The sequence below is a fragment of the Squalius cephalus genome (genome assembly GCF_949319135.1).
Source record: "Squalius cephalus genome assembly, chromosome: 3".
In the NCBI taxonomy this organism is placed as follows: Eukaryota; Metazoa; Chordata; class Actinopteri; order Cypriniformes; family Leuciscidae; genus Squalius; species Squalius cephalus.
Window position 1 is genome coordinate 51391816 of NC_137124.1, and position 17087 is coordinate 51408902.

At 39.4% G+C, this 17087-nt stretch overlaps 2 protein-coding genes across 4 annotated transcripts in view; both read right to left on the reverse strand.

Moving 5' to 3' along the window:
* Positions 1-52: 52 nt before the first annotated feature.
* lrp4 (low density lipoprotein receptor-related protein 4) overlaps positions 53-17087 on the reverse strand; it is a 109031-nt gene continuing 91996 nt past the window's right edge. Inside the window, exons 31-39 of one of the 3 annotated variants that reach the window (XM_079866702.1) lie at positions 15802-15910; positions 15370-15562; positions 8412-8525; positions 7734-7836; positions 7583-7647; positions 7413-7500; positions 7170-7311; positions 6811-6888; positions 4007-4145 (exon numbers count right to left, since the gene is read on the reverse strand). In XM_079866702.1, the coding sequence (XP_079722828.1) occupies positions 6847-6888; positions 7170-7311; positions 7413-7500; positions 7583-7647; positions 7734-7836; positions 8412-8525; positions 15370-15562; positions 15802-15910 (856 nt within the window). In that variant the 3' untranslated portion in view covers positions 4007-4145; positions 6811-6846. Of the gene's footprint in view, positions 4146-6810; positions 6889-7169; positions 7312-7412; positions 7501-7582; positions 7648-7733; positions 7837-8411; positions 8526-15369; positions 15563-15801; positions 15911-17087 lie in introns of all 3 variants that reach the window. The other 2 variants (XM_079866701.1, XM_079866700.1) reach the window with 2 other exon arrangements.
* Positions 8532-14275, reverse strand: LOC307155777 (uncharacterized protein). Its single transcript, XM_079866707.1, has 2 exons — positions 10091-14275; positions 8532-9629 (listed from the first exon to the last, which is right to left on the reverse strand). The coding sequence occupies exon 1, from the start codon at positions 11610-11612 to the stop codon at positions 11121-11123; it is 492 nt and encodes a 163-aa protein (XP_079722833.1). The 5' UTR covers positions 11613-14275; the 3' UTR covers positions 8532-9629; positions 10091-11120.

Consider the following 17087-nt stretch of genomic DNA (forward strand, 5'->3'; position numbering starts at 1 on the left):
AAGTATTAAAGCATAAATATTATTCCATTGAGATGCGCTCATATTTGACATACAGCAGGTTTATATTATTTATTTTTCCAAGTCGGCACCATAACAGGGGCAGTTGTAACATTTTCATATCTTGTAAATTCAGTTTTAGGAAGTAGTTTTTCACAATGTCAGTATATCAATGACCATATTACTTGACTCATATACATCTGCCTTATACAAAAAGATAGCTGGCAGATTTATAGAAATCTGAATTATGTAAAATGTTAAATAAATGTTAAAGCAAAACAAAACACAAAAGCAACTGCCCCTGGTCTCCCATATACAAAACCTGCACAAATGTAATATACATGTAGCATCTTTAAAAGAAAGTGACTCAAATAAGTGCCATATTTGTATTCAAAAGCAAATGCAGTTTTATATTAAAGATAGAAAAAAAAGCAAAGTAAATCACTGTCACACACAGATTGTTAGTATTGCAAAGGAGAACTACATATACAACATCTTCATATTTACATACAAGTTACAACCAAAGAAATTATAAATATATCTTAGTTAACTTACAGCAGTTACATGAGACTGAAATTTCTGGACTTATAAAAAAAAAAAAAAAAAAAACAGCACTCTGTTAAATAACTGGCACCAATCCTACAAACAAATGAAGTGGTTATATAATTTAAATGAATAAAATTAATGCATGTTTGTTCAAAAGACTCCGTATACATTAACCGTTTTTGACTCCATCTTGAAAATCTGATTTCTTTTCTGAAAAAGGAGGAGTGGAGGGAGGGAAGGTAAACCGCAATCATCTCCGGTTGCCTCATCAGCCAACAATTCCAGCTGCCAAGACCAATAAACTACTATGTGGCCTAAATGCGCCATGTGTTTTAGCAGCAAAAACATAGTCCTGAACCTCGGAGAACCGACTCCAAGGTGGTTTTGAGAACTCAAACACATATGGGTTTATAACATCCTCAAATAATCTTTATATAAAATAAACATGTACACAACAAATTTGAAAGCATCAGAAACATTTCCCAGTAAATATAGGGTGAATTTCACAAAACCATGTCCAAGTAAAATTAAACCCAATAAAAAAAAAGAAGAAAAATAAAGAAAGAAATGGTTTTGCATAAAAAGTCGGTTTTATATGAATGGCCTGTCTGAATACTCAAAACTGAATGGCTGGAAGGTGTGCAATAAAACTATTTAAAGCACAGGTAGTTCCAGTCAGTTTAATCACTGTTCTATATTAATACGCTGCTTTCATTGAAGCACACACACACACACACATCACTCAAGAGCACAGAAACTTGTCACCACTGACCCGTGGCTTTTATTAATGAAACAGCTGAATTGCTACATTATATTTCTTAGCAATGAAGGGGTTAAGTCACTGTTTCTTAAGGAATTAAACTCACAGCTGCACAGATGCAGGTAATTCACATAAATGTAAAGTTACGCACTACTTTATCTGTGTGTGTGATTTAAAGCAGACAAAATGCTTGATCTATCTAGAGCCGTAACCGTCATTTTTACCCTTCCGGTCAAATATTGTGCAGCAAATATCAATAACACCTTTAACTTTTCAATGCTGACAAATAACCATGGTATAAGCAGGATAATCCACGGCTAGCTGTGCATTAAAAGGATAGTTCACTTTGAAATAAAATTTTGGTATGTTTTAGCTTACCTCAAGGGCATCCAAGATGTGTCTGTTTCCGCAGTAGTTTCAATTTTGATATTTTTAGGTCAAACCGTTCTTGTCTGTCAGTCATATAATGCAGGTCTATGGTCACTATCTGAAAGAACATGCACAGAGAAGTCCAAATGAAACAATTCCCCATCGTAAGTACACATTGATGGCCTAAGACACGAAACGAGCGGTTTGTGTGAGAAAACTAACAGTATTTATATCGTTTTTACCTCTACACACCTTTACCTCTTCCTGGTGTGTGACATGTGCGCGCGTTCTGACATACACGCACGAGAGATCACTTCCGGTGCTTTCCGGCGCTTGCGCAGACTAAGCCAGAATGCGCGCACACGTCACACACCAGGAAGCGCGCGCGCCCTCAGATCACTTGGACGTGGTTGTGTAGAGGTAAAAATGATATAAATACTGTTTGTTTTCTCACACAAACCGCTCGTTTCGTGTCTTAGGCCATCAATGTGTACTTACGATGGGGAATTGCTTAATTTGGACTTCTCTGTGCATGCTCTTTCAGATAGTGACCATAGACCTGCATTATATGACTGACAGACAAGAACGGTTTGACCTAAAAATATCAAAATTGAAACTACTGCGGGAACAAAGACACCTACATCTTGGATGCCCTTGAGGTAAGCTAAAACATACCAAAATTTTATTTCAAAGTGAACTATCCCTTTAAGTGATTTGAAAGCACTCCGTTTCACGTCGGTTGGTTCTTTGCCTTGTCGTGCATTAAAATAGTTCAATGCACAGCTAACCGTGACTTTTGCAATCTGAGATTCTTTCCATGACAGTTTCCACATGGTCCTCAAGCTAATTTATTTGCAAATAGGATTATCATTAACACAATTTAAATATATTGCAATAATAATCTAAGCATTACAGTCATGAAAAAAAATGGGCTCACTCTTAAAAATAGGCTTGACTTTTTTCTTTTCATTTTGGGGGAAACATGACCTGGACGTGATCCTGACAGGTTTTGTGACATTCACCCAGTCAGTTGCATTCACCTACACAATTAGCATAGCCGTATCATTTCATAGGCCACTAAATCATGTGCAAGTGCAAGGTGCTTTACAGATTCTGGTTGGCTGGTTTTTGTTTTGTTTGCTATATAAACTCAGTACATATTTTAGAATCAAACAAGAAATGCCAGAACGATGTTCTATATATATATATGTTCTATATATGAAGCCAGTGTGTATATATATATATATATATATATATATATATACACACTGGCTTCATCTTTGACAAAATAACTGTAATACTCTTTAAAATGGACTGTAATTTATTCAGTGTGATTCTTCATGAGTGTGTAAATTCTGTCCTTTGGCACCATCACAAGGTTTTGTGAACGAGTCTTTCAACAGTCCTAACGCTTTTAAAAACTACTTCAAAAGAATAAAACATTAAAAACCCAATCCAAAGTACAGAAAGTTCATAAATACATTTTGTATCACGACAAGATGAGAGCTGGATGCTGAGCATTTCCTAAACTGATAGTCCATGAACAGATAATATAAGCTTGCATTAGAAACAAAAAGCAGTTTACTTCAAAGAGTTTCTCTTGTGTACAAAAAGGCTCAAAATATCGGTCAGTGTTTCTTTTTTTTCCTACTCACAAGGTCTGTTCTTTGACTCCAGCGTGCTGTGACCTTCTCCATAGTTCAAAGGACACAAAAAAGTGTTGCGCAGTCCAAAGCGAGAGGGCAGAAGGCATTAGAGGCAATCCCAATCCAGAATGTCGCGTACCATTTTTATATATGTATTATTGACGTTTAGAGTAATGCAAAGGAAACTTTCAAGTATGAGGTCCGTCTCAAATCTATTTACAGTTCATTTGGCTATTGGTGTATTTATGAATTAGCTTTCCTCTGTACCAGCTGCTTAAGTGTGTATATATATATATATATATATATATATATATATATATATATATATATATATATATGGTCCATATGACTGTACCTACCTGTTTTACTTCTAATAACAGTGTGCATTCAAGCCTTTTTCAGGCAGATTTTAAAGTGAAACCGCCAATGACGTTTCTGTGTTCCCGTATATGTCTGCCTCCATGTTGACCGCGTCTGTTCGTACATTTTCACACTTCGCTCTCAGTAGAGGCTTTACGGTTCGGGACCCAGCCGGTGTCGGGATGAGCACTATGATGTTGGGCCGTTATGGCATGGGTGGTGTTGATACTCGAGCACTCTGATTGGTCGCCCTGGAGCAGCTGTTCAGTTTCTCCATCATTCAGAGAGGCGGAGCTTGCCTGTAGCGAGACGGTATCTGTGCGCATGCAGGCGTGAAGCCCAGCTCCTCGACACACCTTCAACTGTCTCAAGTCTTCCCAGTAAAGATCCTCTCCAGAGAGCAGACACACGCCTTCCACGATGCGGATCTTCTCTTTAGTGTAGCCTCCATCCCCAACACCCTGGACCTACAGAACACATTCAGCTGCCATTAGAAGTGAATTTAAACTCAATTTGGAGATACTATTGTGAAAAAGTAGTACACTTTACTTTAAGTAATACTCACATCTAAGTAAACCATATACTTTACAAGAATATACTTAGGTGTGATCTTAATGTATTGTTTTCCAACACTTGATTGCACTTAAATAAAAATGTAATATAGTTTAAATTTATAATAAATGCAACTTTTTTGACGCACATAATTAGGACTTAAGTACATCTCTATATGTGATTTCAAAATTGTTTCTATTATCTCTGAAACATGGTTAAAGTTACTGCTGAATGCACTGACAAGCATTTATGGTAAACTAAAATAAATATACTTTGATGTAATTTCTATTGAAACGTGTATGTCATGAATATAAATATATTTGTAATTACACATACTGATGAAGTTGCAATTTACTACATTTAAAATATATTCACTTTAAATGTAATATTGAATAAACTATAAATCAAGTGCTTCACATGTGATTTAGTATGTTAGTCAACACATCAAAATACGTGTACTTAAAAACATGACAAAAATTATTAAAACGTAGACTTAAAATGTACTTTAAAGTAACTTAATTTGACGTTATTATAAAGTGGACTTTACAAGTGTACTTAAGTGTTGAAAGTGTAAATACACTTAAGTGGCCTTTTACTTCATTGTTATTACTCTTTCTGCAAGTACAGGTTTTTAAAAATATACTTTTAAGATTTGAAATACACTACAAGTGCACATTCAATAAAATACAGTTATGTGCACTTCTTTTTCACAAGGATATGTTATTATTAGTAGCCTATATTACAACCCATTTACTTCTATAAGTTGACATTTTCTGGTTCGGGGGCTTAAAGGAATAGTTCACTTAAAAACGGAAACTCTGTCATCATTTACTCACCCTCAAGTGGTTTCAAACCTGTAAGAATTTCTTTCTTCTGCTGAACACAAAGGAAGATATTTTGACGAATGTCGGTAACCAGACAGTTGATGGACCCCATTGATTTCCATAGTATTTTTTTCTCCAACTATGGAAGTCAATGGGGTCCATCAACTGTCTGGTTACCGACATTCTTCATAATATATTCGTTTGTGTTCAGCAGAAAGAAAGAAACTCAAACAGGTTGAGGGTGAGTAAATGATGACAGAATTTCCATTTTTAAGTGAACTATTCTTTAATGCTGATTTTAAACAGTACAGTATTTCTATTTATATGGCATTAAAGTCACAGTGAACCGGAAGTTGCGACCGACTTTTTGTGGCACTATTTCATAGTGAAACGGAATATTGCATGAGAAAAATTGATTCGATTTTGAAAAAGTGGGCATTCAATTCAGCTCAACTCGCAGCAGACTAACAGTCAAAACTGTCAAACTGACGTCATCAGAGAAGGACGGCTATTCCAGAACGGAAGTACATTTTCAGATTTTGATCAAAGATTGCAAAGAATCAACTTGCATGAATAAATTGTTCACCACAAGGCTAGTAATGTGCACTAACAAAGTAAATAAGGTACATTTTGATTTCATGCTGACTTTAAGAATAAAGAAAAACACCACCAACACCACTGCACTTCAAAAGAAAAGGTTCACAATTCATGCTTCCTCAGGCAGTATAGGCTAAGAAAATACTTCTTTATATCATTTCATCTATGAATTAGGGCTGAACGATATGGACAAAATTTCATATCTCGATTTTCATGCCAGATATCTCGATATCGATACAATACGATATGACTACGTAAGTACTAAAAAAACAATACATTAGAGTTTGTAAAATACACACTGATGTCTATGGAAGAGGTAATAATAATCCTTTCCATTATAATTCGACACGTTTTATTCATATCAGATACACATTGTGTAAGTAACTTCAATGTTTACTCTATTCTATTCCCAGTTCACCAGCCTTACTTTTAAGTATTTCGGGAGAAGTGGATGAATTCACGTGTTGTAAACATAGAGGTTGTAACTTGTAAATCCAACAGATCCGATTCTCTGAACTGCGTCTGCGGCACAAACTAACACGGCGGCGCCCATCGCGCATAAAGCTCAACTAACGCGATCGTTATAAAGGTGTTTAAACAACAATATACTTCCACTTGCATGTATTTGACAATCGGAATATCAGATATTTCATGCCATAGCTAACACATTTGTGAATATTCTGAATAAAAAAGGAAAAATGACATAAAAGCAGATCATCATTCATTCAGCGCTGTTGCTGCTGCGGTGTGTCACGTGACAAGCAATGACGCGTCACCATGGAAACGCCGCCCCCCCTCTCACAATATAGTTCCCACGTCCCTGGTAGTGTGCGCGCGCTGGCTTTAGCGGTGCATTCAAGGGCACTCGTAAAACTGATGTTTGTTGTGACTGCCAGAGTTGTATGCAGGGCGAGCGCGGAGAGGGGAAATCTATATCGTCGATATCGTTGCTTTTTTCGATAGTAATATCTTGAAAGTTCATATCTCGATATAGATACGATAACGATATATCGTTCAGCCCTACTATGAATGCTATCTTGCTTGCACGTTCATGCAGAAATTCTTTTCAAGCTGATTACATGCACGAAGAAAAAGTTGGGATGCTGGATTTGACTTCAAATTAGGGAAGCAAGGACATTTTCCCAATTTTTTGGACTACCTTGTTTGCCATTCTGATGAAAATAAAAGGGGGATGTCAAAAGATGAAAGGAGAAAGGGAGTTGTAAGGATGATTGAGCTGCCGTGGAGAACATGGGGGAAAAAAAGATGAGTGGGGACTCTGTAAAGACATCCGAATACTGCTCACAAAATGATGAGAACAATTATGTCAGTCATGAACAACAGCCAAAAAACATTCTTTTCCTGTAAATCACTGTAAAGCTGCTTTGAAACAATCTGTACTGTATAAAGTGCTATATAAATAAAGGTGACTTGACTTGGCTGATGTCAAACAACATCAACAACAAATTACATTCATCTAAATGTGAAGGAGAAAACGGAAAGAACGATAAACAATACCTCTTTTTTATATCGCAGTTGGTTGTTTATTGCAGGTTTCTGGGCAGTTTCTATTTTAACCTCCTGTGTTGAAGTTCTGTATGAAGGGTTGCTGTAAGTCAAGTTGCTGACTCCTGGATCTGCAAACTTGAATTTTTTGTGCCTGGAGAGCAAAAACGACAACAAAAAATGAGTATGAGCAGCTGAGAAAAATAATTAATTCATGAAACTTTATAAAGTGCTTCATAAAACCTGGAGACCTACCTGTAAATAATGAATGCAGCTATGAGTATTAGGATCGCCAAAATTGACAGAGCTCCGCCAATCACGTAGCTGATATGAGGGCTCTGATCTTTATAAAAACAGTCAAAATGTAAATGTTCATTCACACTTGCTTCATAATGTTCATAACAACAGAATTGTAATCCATTTACCCCGAGGTGCAGACACCACATTGTTCTGAGAGCAGTCCTCTGGATTGAGACTTGCTTCTGTACAACTGTGAGGAGAAAGTGATTGGATTTGACTTCATTCTTTAAAGAAAAACTTTTTTTTTTTTTGACTGGATAGTTGCAGCTGACTTACTTGACAACCGACAGGCCTTTGTGAGGTTTCTCTGTGGGGAGTTTTTTAGGGGCCTGAGTGCCCATGGTGCCCTTCTCAGGTGCCGTGGGAATGTAACCAGAGACTAGTCCAGAGATAGAATCAGGGTTATTATACCGTAGGAAGGTTATTTGAAACTTGATGTACTAAAATAAACTAAAACTGAAATAATAAAATGAAAATTAAAATGAACATAGAAAATATATAAAAAAAAAACTAATTTGAACCCTTGATAAAAATATAGTATCTCGATGACAAAAAGAACACTGGGCAGAATTGGAATAGTGATAACTCTAATGGCTATTTATGCTAATTTATTAATAATAAATAATAAGGACATGCAAATATACATGAATATTCACTTAAAATGGATACTTGAAATGAGCGTTCATTCTTAACTAACTGAAATAAGTTGAAATACTAAAATTACTAAAAATAAATAAAAGCTAAATAAAAATATTAAAAAAACTAAAACCAAAAAAAGAAAAGTACATGATACATTTTTTAAAAAAAAAAAGCCAATTCAAAATATTCACAAATAACAGTACATACCACTAAAATGGTAATCTGGTAGAAGTAAACGCAGTCATATCATTAATAGAATTATTCATTTGTGTCATCTCAATGTTCAACAGTGATTCCTGTGCGTGTTGGACTCACTTGTAGAGCACGGTCTGCTGTCAGGCTCATCTGGACACGCACACACAAAACCGTTGCTCTTCGCAAGACACAAGTGTGTGCAACCCCCATTATTCACACTGCAATAATTTGTGCCTTGAAAGAAAGGATTGTAAACGTTACTAATATATTTGAATGGCAACTATAACATTTATTCGTCATTAATGTGCTCACTGTTCATGCACCAATAACAATCTTGAAAATATCTTGAACATATATTGCATATGATAAAACTACACTATATAAGCAACATTCTTTGTATTTAAATCAAACAAAAGACCATATATGAGACAAGTGCTTTCCAGCTCTGGTCCAGGACACATTTTGGACGTCTCCTGTGTCCTCTAAAGAGCTGATGAGTTGAATCGTATTTGTTTGAATAGGGAGACATACAAAATGTGGAGTGATGTTAAAGGGCTCCAGGATCAGGACTGGGAAACACTGTCTTGGACCACAGGCAAAGACCATCAGAGGATTTATGTATAACATTTCCCCTAAGAATCCAAACACTTCTCTGTTTCCAGAGATGCTTTTTTTTTTTTTTTTTTTTGTGGAAATTTACAAAAATCATTTCATCTGAATTTCTCAATTACTCAAATTTAAGCGAAATTCAAAAGCCAATGTTGCAGCATTCATAGTTTTCACATGACGTCACACTTTTAGGAACACCCACCTGGAAGGCAAAACATGGCTTTCCTCTATTGCCCGCCAGTCATTTTTACCAGGTTTGTGCTAAATACTAATGTAGTAAGACAGTGATATTAAAAGACCAAATTCAGTATACATCTTATTGTTGATGCATACTATACAGGCAAGCAGATTAACCATTATAAAAAAAATGCTTAACCATTCAGCGCATTGCATTCATATTCTGGGCTCATCTGCTCACCTGTATATTAGCATGTTTCATCAATAAAATTTATACTGAATTTGATCTTTTACGATCACTGTTTCAGTACTTTAAGGCACTTTAAGTGTTTTTCACGTCAAGCGTTTCAGAACGTCCCACTGTTTTCAGAGGTTGAAATACTGCAGCAGATGCTGTATATGGATCACAAGCACCCAAAACTTGCATTTTGTTCACATGGTTGTATTTTTCTTCTTTTGAGATAAATAATTGATAGGTCTGTGCTGCAGTTCCATGTATGTTTTTCCCTCCAGGTCTCCGTGGCATCACATGACTGAAAACGTACTCGGTTACTAACGTAACCTCGGTTCTCTCTAGAAGAGGGAACGAGTACTGCGTAAGTATCTTACGCTAGGGGAAAATCTCTTTTCCGCGAGATACTGAAGCCAAAAATTATCCTTAATTTTGTAATAATGTAAAACGCGTTGCGGCAGCAAGCAGACATAGGCAAGACGGCTCGCGTGCCTATTGGCTGACCTGCGGCAACTGCAGCAGCCTATCGAGAGACGCCTCTCGTGACGTCAGATCCAATGAGGGCGCTTCGCGCCCACTGCGTCACGTCCCGCCGAAACAGGCGTGGCTTAGGCCTATAAATACAGCTCGACAGGCTGATAGAATCTGGTTTTTCATCGCCAAAGCGAACCAGAGCGTGTTGCATGCACGGCTAAAATATGCAGTACTCGTTCCCTCTTCTAGAGAGAACCGAGGTTACGTTAGTAACCGAGTACGTTCTCTTACGAGAGGTCTCTCGTACTGCGTAAGTATCTTACGCTAGGGGAACCCAATGTAAAACGCCGTGCGTGCTGAGATCCAACACCAAAGTCCCAAGGGCAGGTGCCCAGGGCTCATATAGTGCACGATCACTAGGGAACTCACAGAGAGTCTGGGAAAAAATGGGGCTAGAACAGCATTATTTCCCAGATTTAGTAGCGTCCTATAAGGCGCAACTTACATTAATAGTATTCCATACAGACAGGGCGAAAAACTCGGCCTGAACTGATGAATATTGTGGGTCTTACACACTGCCCATAGAGTTATTCAGTCGATCAGCGAGCAGCGCTCAGCAGTTTCAGTATTCTGAGCCGATAGCATCAGAACAGACAATACTGATTTATTAGACCGACAGCAGCTTGGCCTGTAATGCGGGAACTTCTAGGTTATAAAACCTTATAAATGTAGACGGGGAGGCCCAGCCTGCCACCATACATATATCTTGCAAGGCCATGACGAGGCCATGCCTCTTGTGGAGTGCGCTCTGACACCTAACGGGCACTGCAGGCCCTTAGAAGTGTAAGCCAGCGCTATAGCATCAACTATCCATCTGGATAGACTCTGTTTCGGCGCAGCTAGTCCCTTAGAACGTCCGCTGAACGAAACAAAGAGCTGCTCCGTCTGTCTGAAGACAGTCGAGTGAGACACATAAGCCTTTAATGCCCTGACCGGGCAAAGGAAGCTCGCGTCCTTCTCCTCATTAGAGACCGGCAGGGCTGACAAGGAAATCACCTGAGCCCTGAACGGTGTGTTGAGGGATTTTGGAACGTACCCGTGCCTTGGTTTGAGTATGACTTTCGAGTCATTTGGCCCAAATTCCATACACGTCGCGCTCACTGAGAGCGCTTGTAAGTCCCCTATGCGCTTCACTGAAGCGAGAGCCAGAAGAAACAATGTCTTGAAAGACAAGTGTTTAATATCTATCGTTTGGATTGGTTCGAATGGGGCACCTTTCATGGCTTCCAAAACCGTAGAAAGGTCCCACACGGGGACTGAAGGAGGTCTAGGAGGATTCAACTCTTAGCTCCCTTAAGGAAGCGGATGACTAAATCGTTCCTTCCAAGTGACTGGCCGAGCGCCGGTTTAGTAAACGCTGCTATGGCCGCCACGTAAACCTTGAGCGTGGATGGGGTCCTGCCCTTATCCAGCAGCTCTTGTAGGAAGGAGAGAACCTCCGTCACCCCACAGTCTGGGGGTGATATGCCATAAGCTGTGCACCAGCTAGAGAACACCGACCATTTTGAGGAATAGAGCCGTCTGGTAGATGGGGCCCTAGCCGGCGTGATCGTGTTTAACACTCCCACCGGGAGGTTAGCGAGTACCCGTTGATAGCCCACACATGTAGGGACCATAGCTCTGGGCGAGGATGCCAAATCGAGCCCTCGGCCTGAGAGAGGAGGTTCCTCCTCACTGGTATTGGCCATGGGGCAGTGCTTGTCAGCTGCATCAGAACTGGGAACCAGGCCTGGTTCTTCCAGAGCGAAGCCACGAGTAGCACTGAGCATCCATTTTCCCTGATTCGCTCTAATACCTGAGGCAGGAGCGTGACGGGGGGAAAAGCATAGAGCGAGCAAGCGGGGCCAGACATGGGCCAGCGCATCCCTGCTCTTGGAGAAAAACTCCGGACAGTGAGCGTTTTCTTGAGACGCAAACAGGTCTACCTTCGCTCTGCCGAACTTCTTCCACAGCAGTTGGACTGTCTGCGGGTGTAGAGACCATTCTCCTGTCGGAACATTGTTCCTGGACAGTCTGTCTGGTTCTATTTTCAGGTGGCCTGGCACATGCGCTGCTCTCAGCAAGCGCAGATTGTGCTGAGCCCAGACCAGGAGGCGCTCCGTCAGCCTGTAAAAGTTTCAGGACCTGATAACTCCTTGGCGATTTATATAGGCCACCACCGACATGTTGTCCGAACGCTTTCAGCCAGACCTGCAGTGGGCGCGTGCAAAGCAGACCCAACTGGAGTACTGATGATGCTGAGGCCATAAGACCCAGCATTTTCTGAAACTCTCTGAGCGGGACTATAGTGCCGCAGCGGAAGGATTTTGTCATGCGCTGAATATTCAGTCTGCGCTGTGGCGATAGTTGTGCTGTCATAGACAGCGAGTCCAGTTCTGTGCCCAGAAAAGATATTCTCTGACTGGGAGACAGTGAACTCTTCGCCCAATTGACTTTGAGACCTAGATTCTCGAGATGTTCGAGTAATATGGTCCTGTGTTCTATGAGCTCTGAGTGTGATCGAGCTAGAATCAGCCAATCGTCCAAGTAGTTCAAAACTCGCATACCCCAAAGTTTCAGGGGTGCAAGCGCCGCGTCCATGCACATCGTAAGTGTACGGGGTGCTAGGGACAAGCCGAATGGCAGGACTGTGTATTGGTATGCCTGGCCCTCGAAGGCGAATCTCAAAAATCGCCTGTGACGTGACGCTATTTGTATTCGGAAATACGCATCCTTCAGATCTATTGACATAAACCAGTCCCCCTTGGCGAATTTGCGTGAGGATTTTCCTGGTTGTGAGCATTCTGAACCGGCGTTTCGAAAGCACTTTGTTCAGCTGTCTTAGATCTAGAATGGGTCTGAGACCCCCGTCTTTTTTCGGTACCAGAAAATATCTGCTGTATAGACCCCCTTCGCTCTGAGCTTGAGATAAAGGCTCTAAGGCCCCTTTGCTCAACAGTTTCGCTATTTCGGCTCGAAGTAGATGAGCTACTTCCTTTTCTACCGTAGTTTCGATTCGCGCCGCGCAATGGCGGGGACGTCGAGCGAACTGTAGCGAATAGCCTCTCTTTATAATGTTCAGCGCTCATTCTGATACCCCAGGAAGCCTTGCCCATGCACTTGCATGAATAGCTAGGGATTGAACGGGATCTGGGCTCTGGCTCATGGTTGCGGCCGGAGAGCTTCGGTATGCTGTAACATAGACACCGTGCTTGCAGCGTTCGAGGCGGGGGGCGCGCTGATCACAGCGGGCAGCCTGCCCGCGCTCGACTCTCCTATGGTGGCTTGCTGAGAGAGAGCGAGTGGGGGTGGGAGCCCCGTGGGGCTTGTCATGTCTGTGAGTGAATGTGGGCGCGGGACAGCGGGCACATTTACTACACTGAAAACACCGTCGGCTTGAGCTGACTGTATATGCGTTGGTTTCGTTTTACAGAAACCGTGAGACATGCACTGTGTAGTGTTTGTCGGCACTGAGTCGTGGGCACATTCACTACATTTAATGCACAATCGAAATGAGTCGATTTTATGAGTGCGAGCCCTGGAGGGCTCTCACGGGCGGACACAAGACTTACAACATAGCCGGTGTGTTTCGACTTTATAGGTTTTGTCCCCTGGGATAAAAGTTTAGCAGAGCAGGCAGGGAGTAGGTGTGGGCACTGTTTTGTGGGCACATTTCCTACATTTAACACTCGAGCGGCATACGCCAGCTCTAGAGTGGGCTCTGCATTAGTGAATGACACAGGGGGAACCGTGCTTGTGTGTAGGGGTGAACACTGGGAAGCGGGCACATTTTCTACACTCAAGACACCATCGGCGTGAGCCGGATAACCAGAGTTGTACTCTTATGAGATTTCTCTGAGTTGCCATAGAAACGGTGTTTGGGTGCAGGCGAGCGGGTTGTACAACGCGCTCGTTGGCTGCAAAATACACATCTGCAGTCACCTTTTAAGGGGACTGACAGAGCGAAAAGCTTTGATGGCATAATTTTATCAGCTGCCAGACCCGGGATTCGAACACGGGTCTCTGGCGCAAAAGCCTAAGATTCCGACACTGAGCCACAGGGGGAAACACATAAGTTTCCAGTTCGCGCAAGCATATAAGAGAGCGCCATGTTTTGTGTCGGCGTTTGTTTGCAGGCGTGCGTGTATTATAACAGGCTCGTTTACTGCAATATTAATATTTCCAGCCTCCCGAACTTAAGAGGGGACTGAGAAATGTGTGAGAATTAGAGGTTGGTCCGGCCTCGGCGGGACTAAAAACACTCTCTTTCCTCCTTTCGCCGGCGACGCACGCGAATAGGGCGCGAGGGCAGGGTAGCTTTCTTGTAACGTAAAGAAAACTAGCCCAGTAATTTTTGGCTTCAATATCTCGCGGAAAAGAGATTTTCCCCTAGCGTAAGATACTTACGCAGTACGAGAGACCTCTCGTAAGAGAACTATGAATAGCAGCGATTTTCAACCAGGCGTCCTCAAGATGACTAAAAAGTATTTAGTCAATACATTTTATACTAATATTAAAATAAATCAAAGCGTAATATAAATTCAAAAGTTAAACTAGATTTTTTTTATTATAACAAAAAACATGACATTAATGGAAAATAATTTCTTATATAACATATGAATATAATAATGCTGAATAATGAAATAGAAATAATAATAAAAATATATTTTTCCTTTTTCAAAACTGTTGCTTTTAAATGAACAACAAATATCTTTAAACTGAAGTGACAAAATTAATTGTGGATAATTAATGAATATTCACTTCCAATGGATATTCTGAATGAGTATGTTTACATAGGCCAAAATTCTGATGAATATAGACATATGTTATTCAAATTTCTAGAAAACAAAACAAAAATTAAACACTTATATAAAAAAATAAAAGCTTGGCAACTAACTGAAATAAGTTTAAGTTGAAGTACTAAAATCACTAAAATAAAAATAAATGAAAGCTAACATAAAAAATATAAAAAAACAAAATTGCTAAAACTTTAAATCATTTTCTGAATATAATCAATACTAGTTAATAAAAGAATCTTGAAAACAAGCAGCTTTGTCATAATTCTAGCAGAAATAGTCCATATCAATGGCCTTCGCGTCAAAAGGGTTGAGAACCGCTGCTGTGTATGGTGCTTAACATATTTATGTATTAACATAAAGATGCTTAACATATTTTTCTAAACGTTTTTTTCTTCTGTTGAACATAAAAGAAGATTTTCTGAAGAATGTTAGTAACCAGACAGTTAGCGGTAGCCATTGACTTCCATGGTAGAAAAAAAAATAATATAGAAGTCAATGGCTACCGTGTCAACTGTCTGGTTACCAACATTCTTCAAAATATCTTCTTATTTTGAAAGAAACTCATATGGGTTTGGAACAACTTGAGGGTGAGTAAATGACAATTTTCATTTTTGGGTGAACTATCCCTTTAAAGATAAGGTGCATCTCCCAAATGTTTAAATATGATGTTATATGCATAAGAATTGTAAAACCCTTCAAAGTAAAACATGTAGAGCTCTTCAATTCAGGCCGAATAAGTCAATCTTACCAGTCTGCCTTTGTGGTGACACCACTATGATGTCCATGAGGCCCTCTACATTAGCCAGCACAGTTTCCTTACTACGACCTGTATGCTTATCTACTCGCTGAATAGACTTGGTCTGCCAGTCCGTCCAGTAAATCCAACGGTCTTGCTGTGAGATTCGGGAAAAAGGAGTTAAAGGAGAGTATACCGGTTTCAACTGGAGACAAAGAAAAGGGGTAAAAAAAAAAAAGGGAGGGGGGGGGGGGGGGGGGGAGAAAGATGGGAAGAAAAAGGAGGATCAGAAAATGGAAAGATGCAAAGGAAGAGAACATCATGCTAAGGTTATTAATGCAGAGACATAAGTGGAAGAGAGGATGGGTCAGTGGAGCAGGAGGTGATGTGAGTGAGACACATTGAGTCGATAAGTGAGGGTGAGGATCAGATTGGGAAAGGTACCTGCGTGAGGGCAAACGGGTGTGAGACGGGGCTGATGAGAATTTGACGCAGTTTGCCATTCAAGTCAGAACTTTCTATGCGGTCCAAGTGTGCATCCACCCAAAAGATCCTATACATGAAATCATGTGATAATTCAGTGATAAATCTCCAAAATGTTTGAAGGTACTTGCCATGATTATGGTACAAAATAGAGTCTGAAATGCTTTAAGGAAGACATCTTTTTAAGCAAATGAAGAAAGTCCAAAGTAAGAGGTGCCTTTAGAAAATGCTGATATTAAGCCTCAGGATTTCAAAATAAATGTTTTATCAGCTCTTGCAATTATCAACATTTAGGATATGTCGAAAAACTGTTAAAATCACAATTTGTGATGTAATGTTTGTTTTATTATAATGAAAATGGCACAAGTAAATAAATATATAAGGCAATCCTACTTGCGGTAAATCTAAAGTTTTATTTTAGTATAATTGAGATACTACTATAGCTTTCAATATTTTGAAATCTTTTTTATATTTTCTGTTTTCATTTTAATTTTAGTTAAAGTTTTAGTAATTTTGTCGTGTCGATTTTTTAGTTTTAGTTTTTCTAGTAGTAGTTTTTGTTTTTCTATATACAATATAACATTTTTCTATGTTTAGTTTTTTGTCTATATAGTTTTATTAATTTTATTTCAGTTTTAGTTATTTTAGTACATAAAGTTAAACTAAATTAAAATAAAATGAGAAATGTTGCTTGACAAATAGACAAAAAATGGGGGAAAAGGGTTGTTTATTTTATTTTATGTCATTTTTTAATTATTTTACTTTTAGTTAACTACAACAACCTTGTACATTTATTTTGAGAGTTGTCATGATTGAAATGTATAAACACACACTAAATAAGTAAGTTTGCAAATTTAACCTAAATGAATAGTCAGAACTACAGTAGCTAGTTTCCCTTATTTCCCCCCAAAATGTGACACTAACTGTACCCTATTCATGGAAAGTACCTGAACAGTCAAAGCCAGTTGATGTTAGTGGTAAAGTGGCATTGAAAAAGTATAGCTAGGTGTAAAACTGAAGAAAGAAAGAAAAGAGAACACAATTTAAAATGATTTTCAAAAACAGAAATAGTGTGTATGTTTCATCTAAGGCCACATACACACTGCAATCTAGTGATAGGAGTGTTTAAATGTGGTAGTGAATCTCCAAAAATCATTTGGTGTGCATTACCCTTGAAATTGCGATGACTGAGAAAGTGATAAACATGACTGTGAACAAGAAGCGTGAATGCCAACCTGTTTGATTTG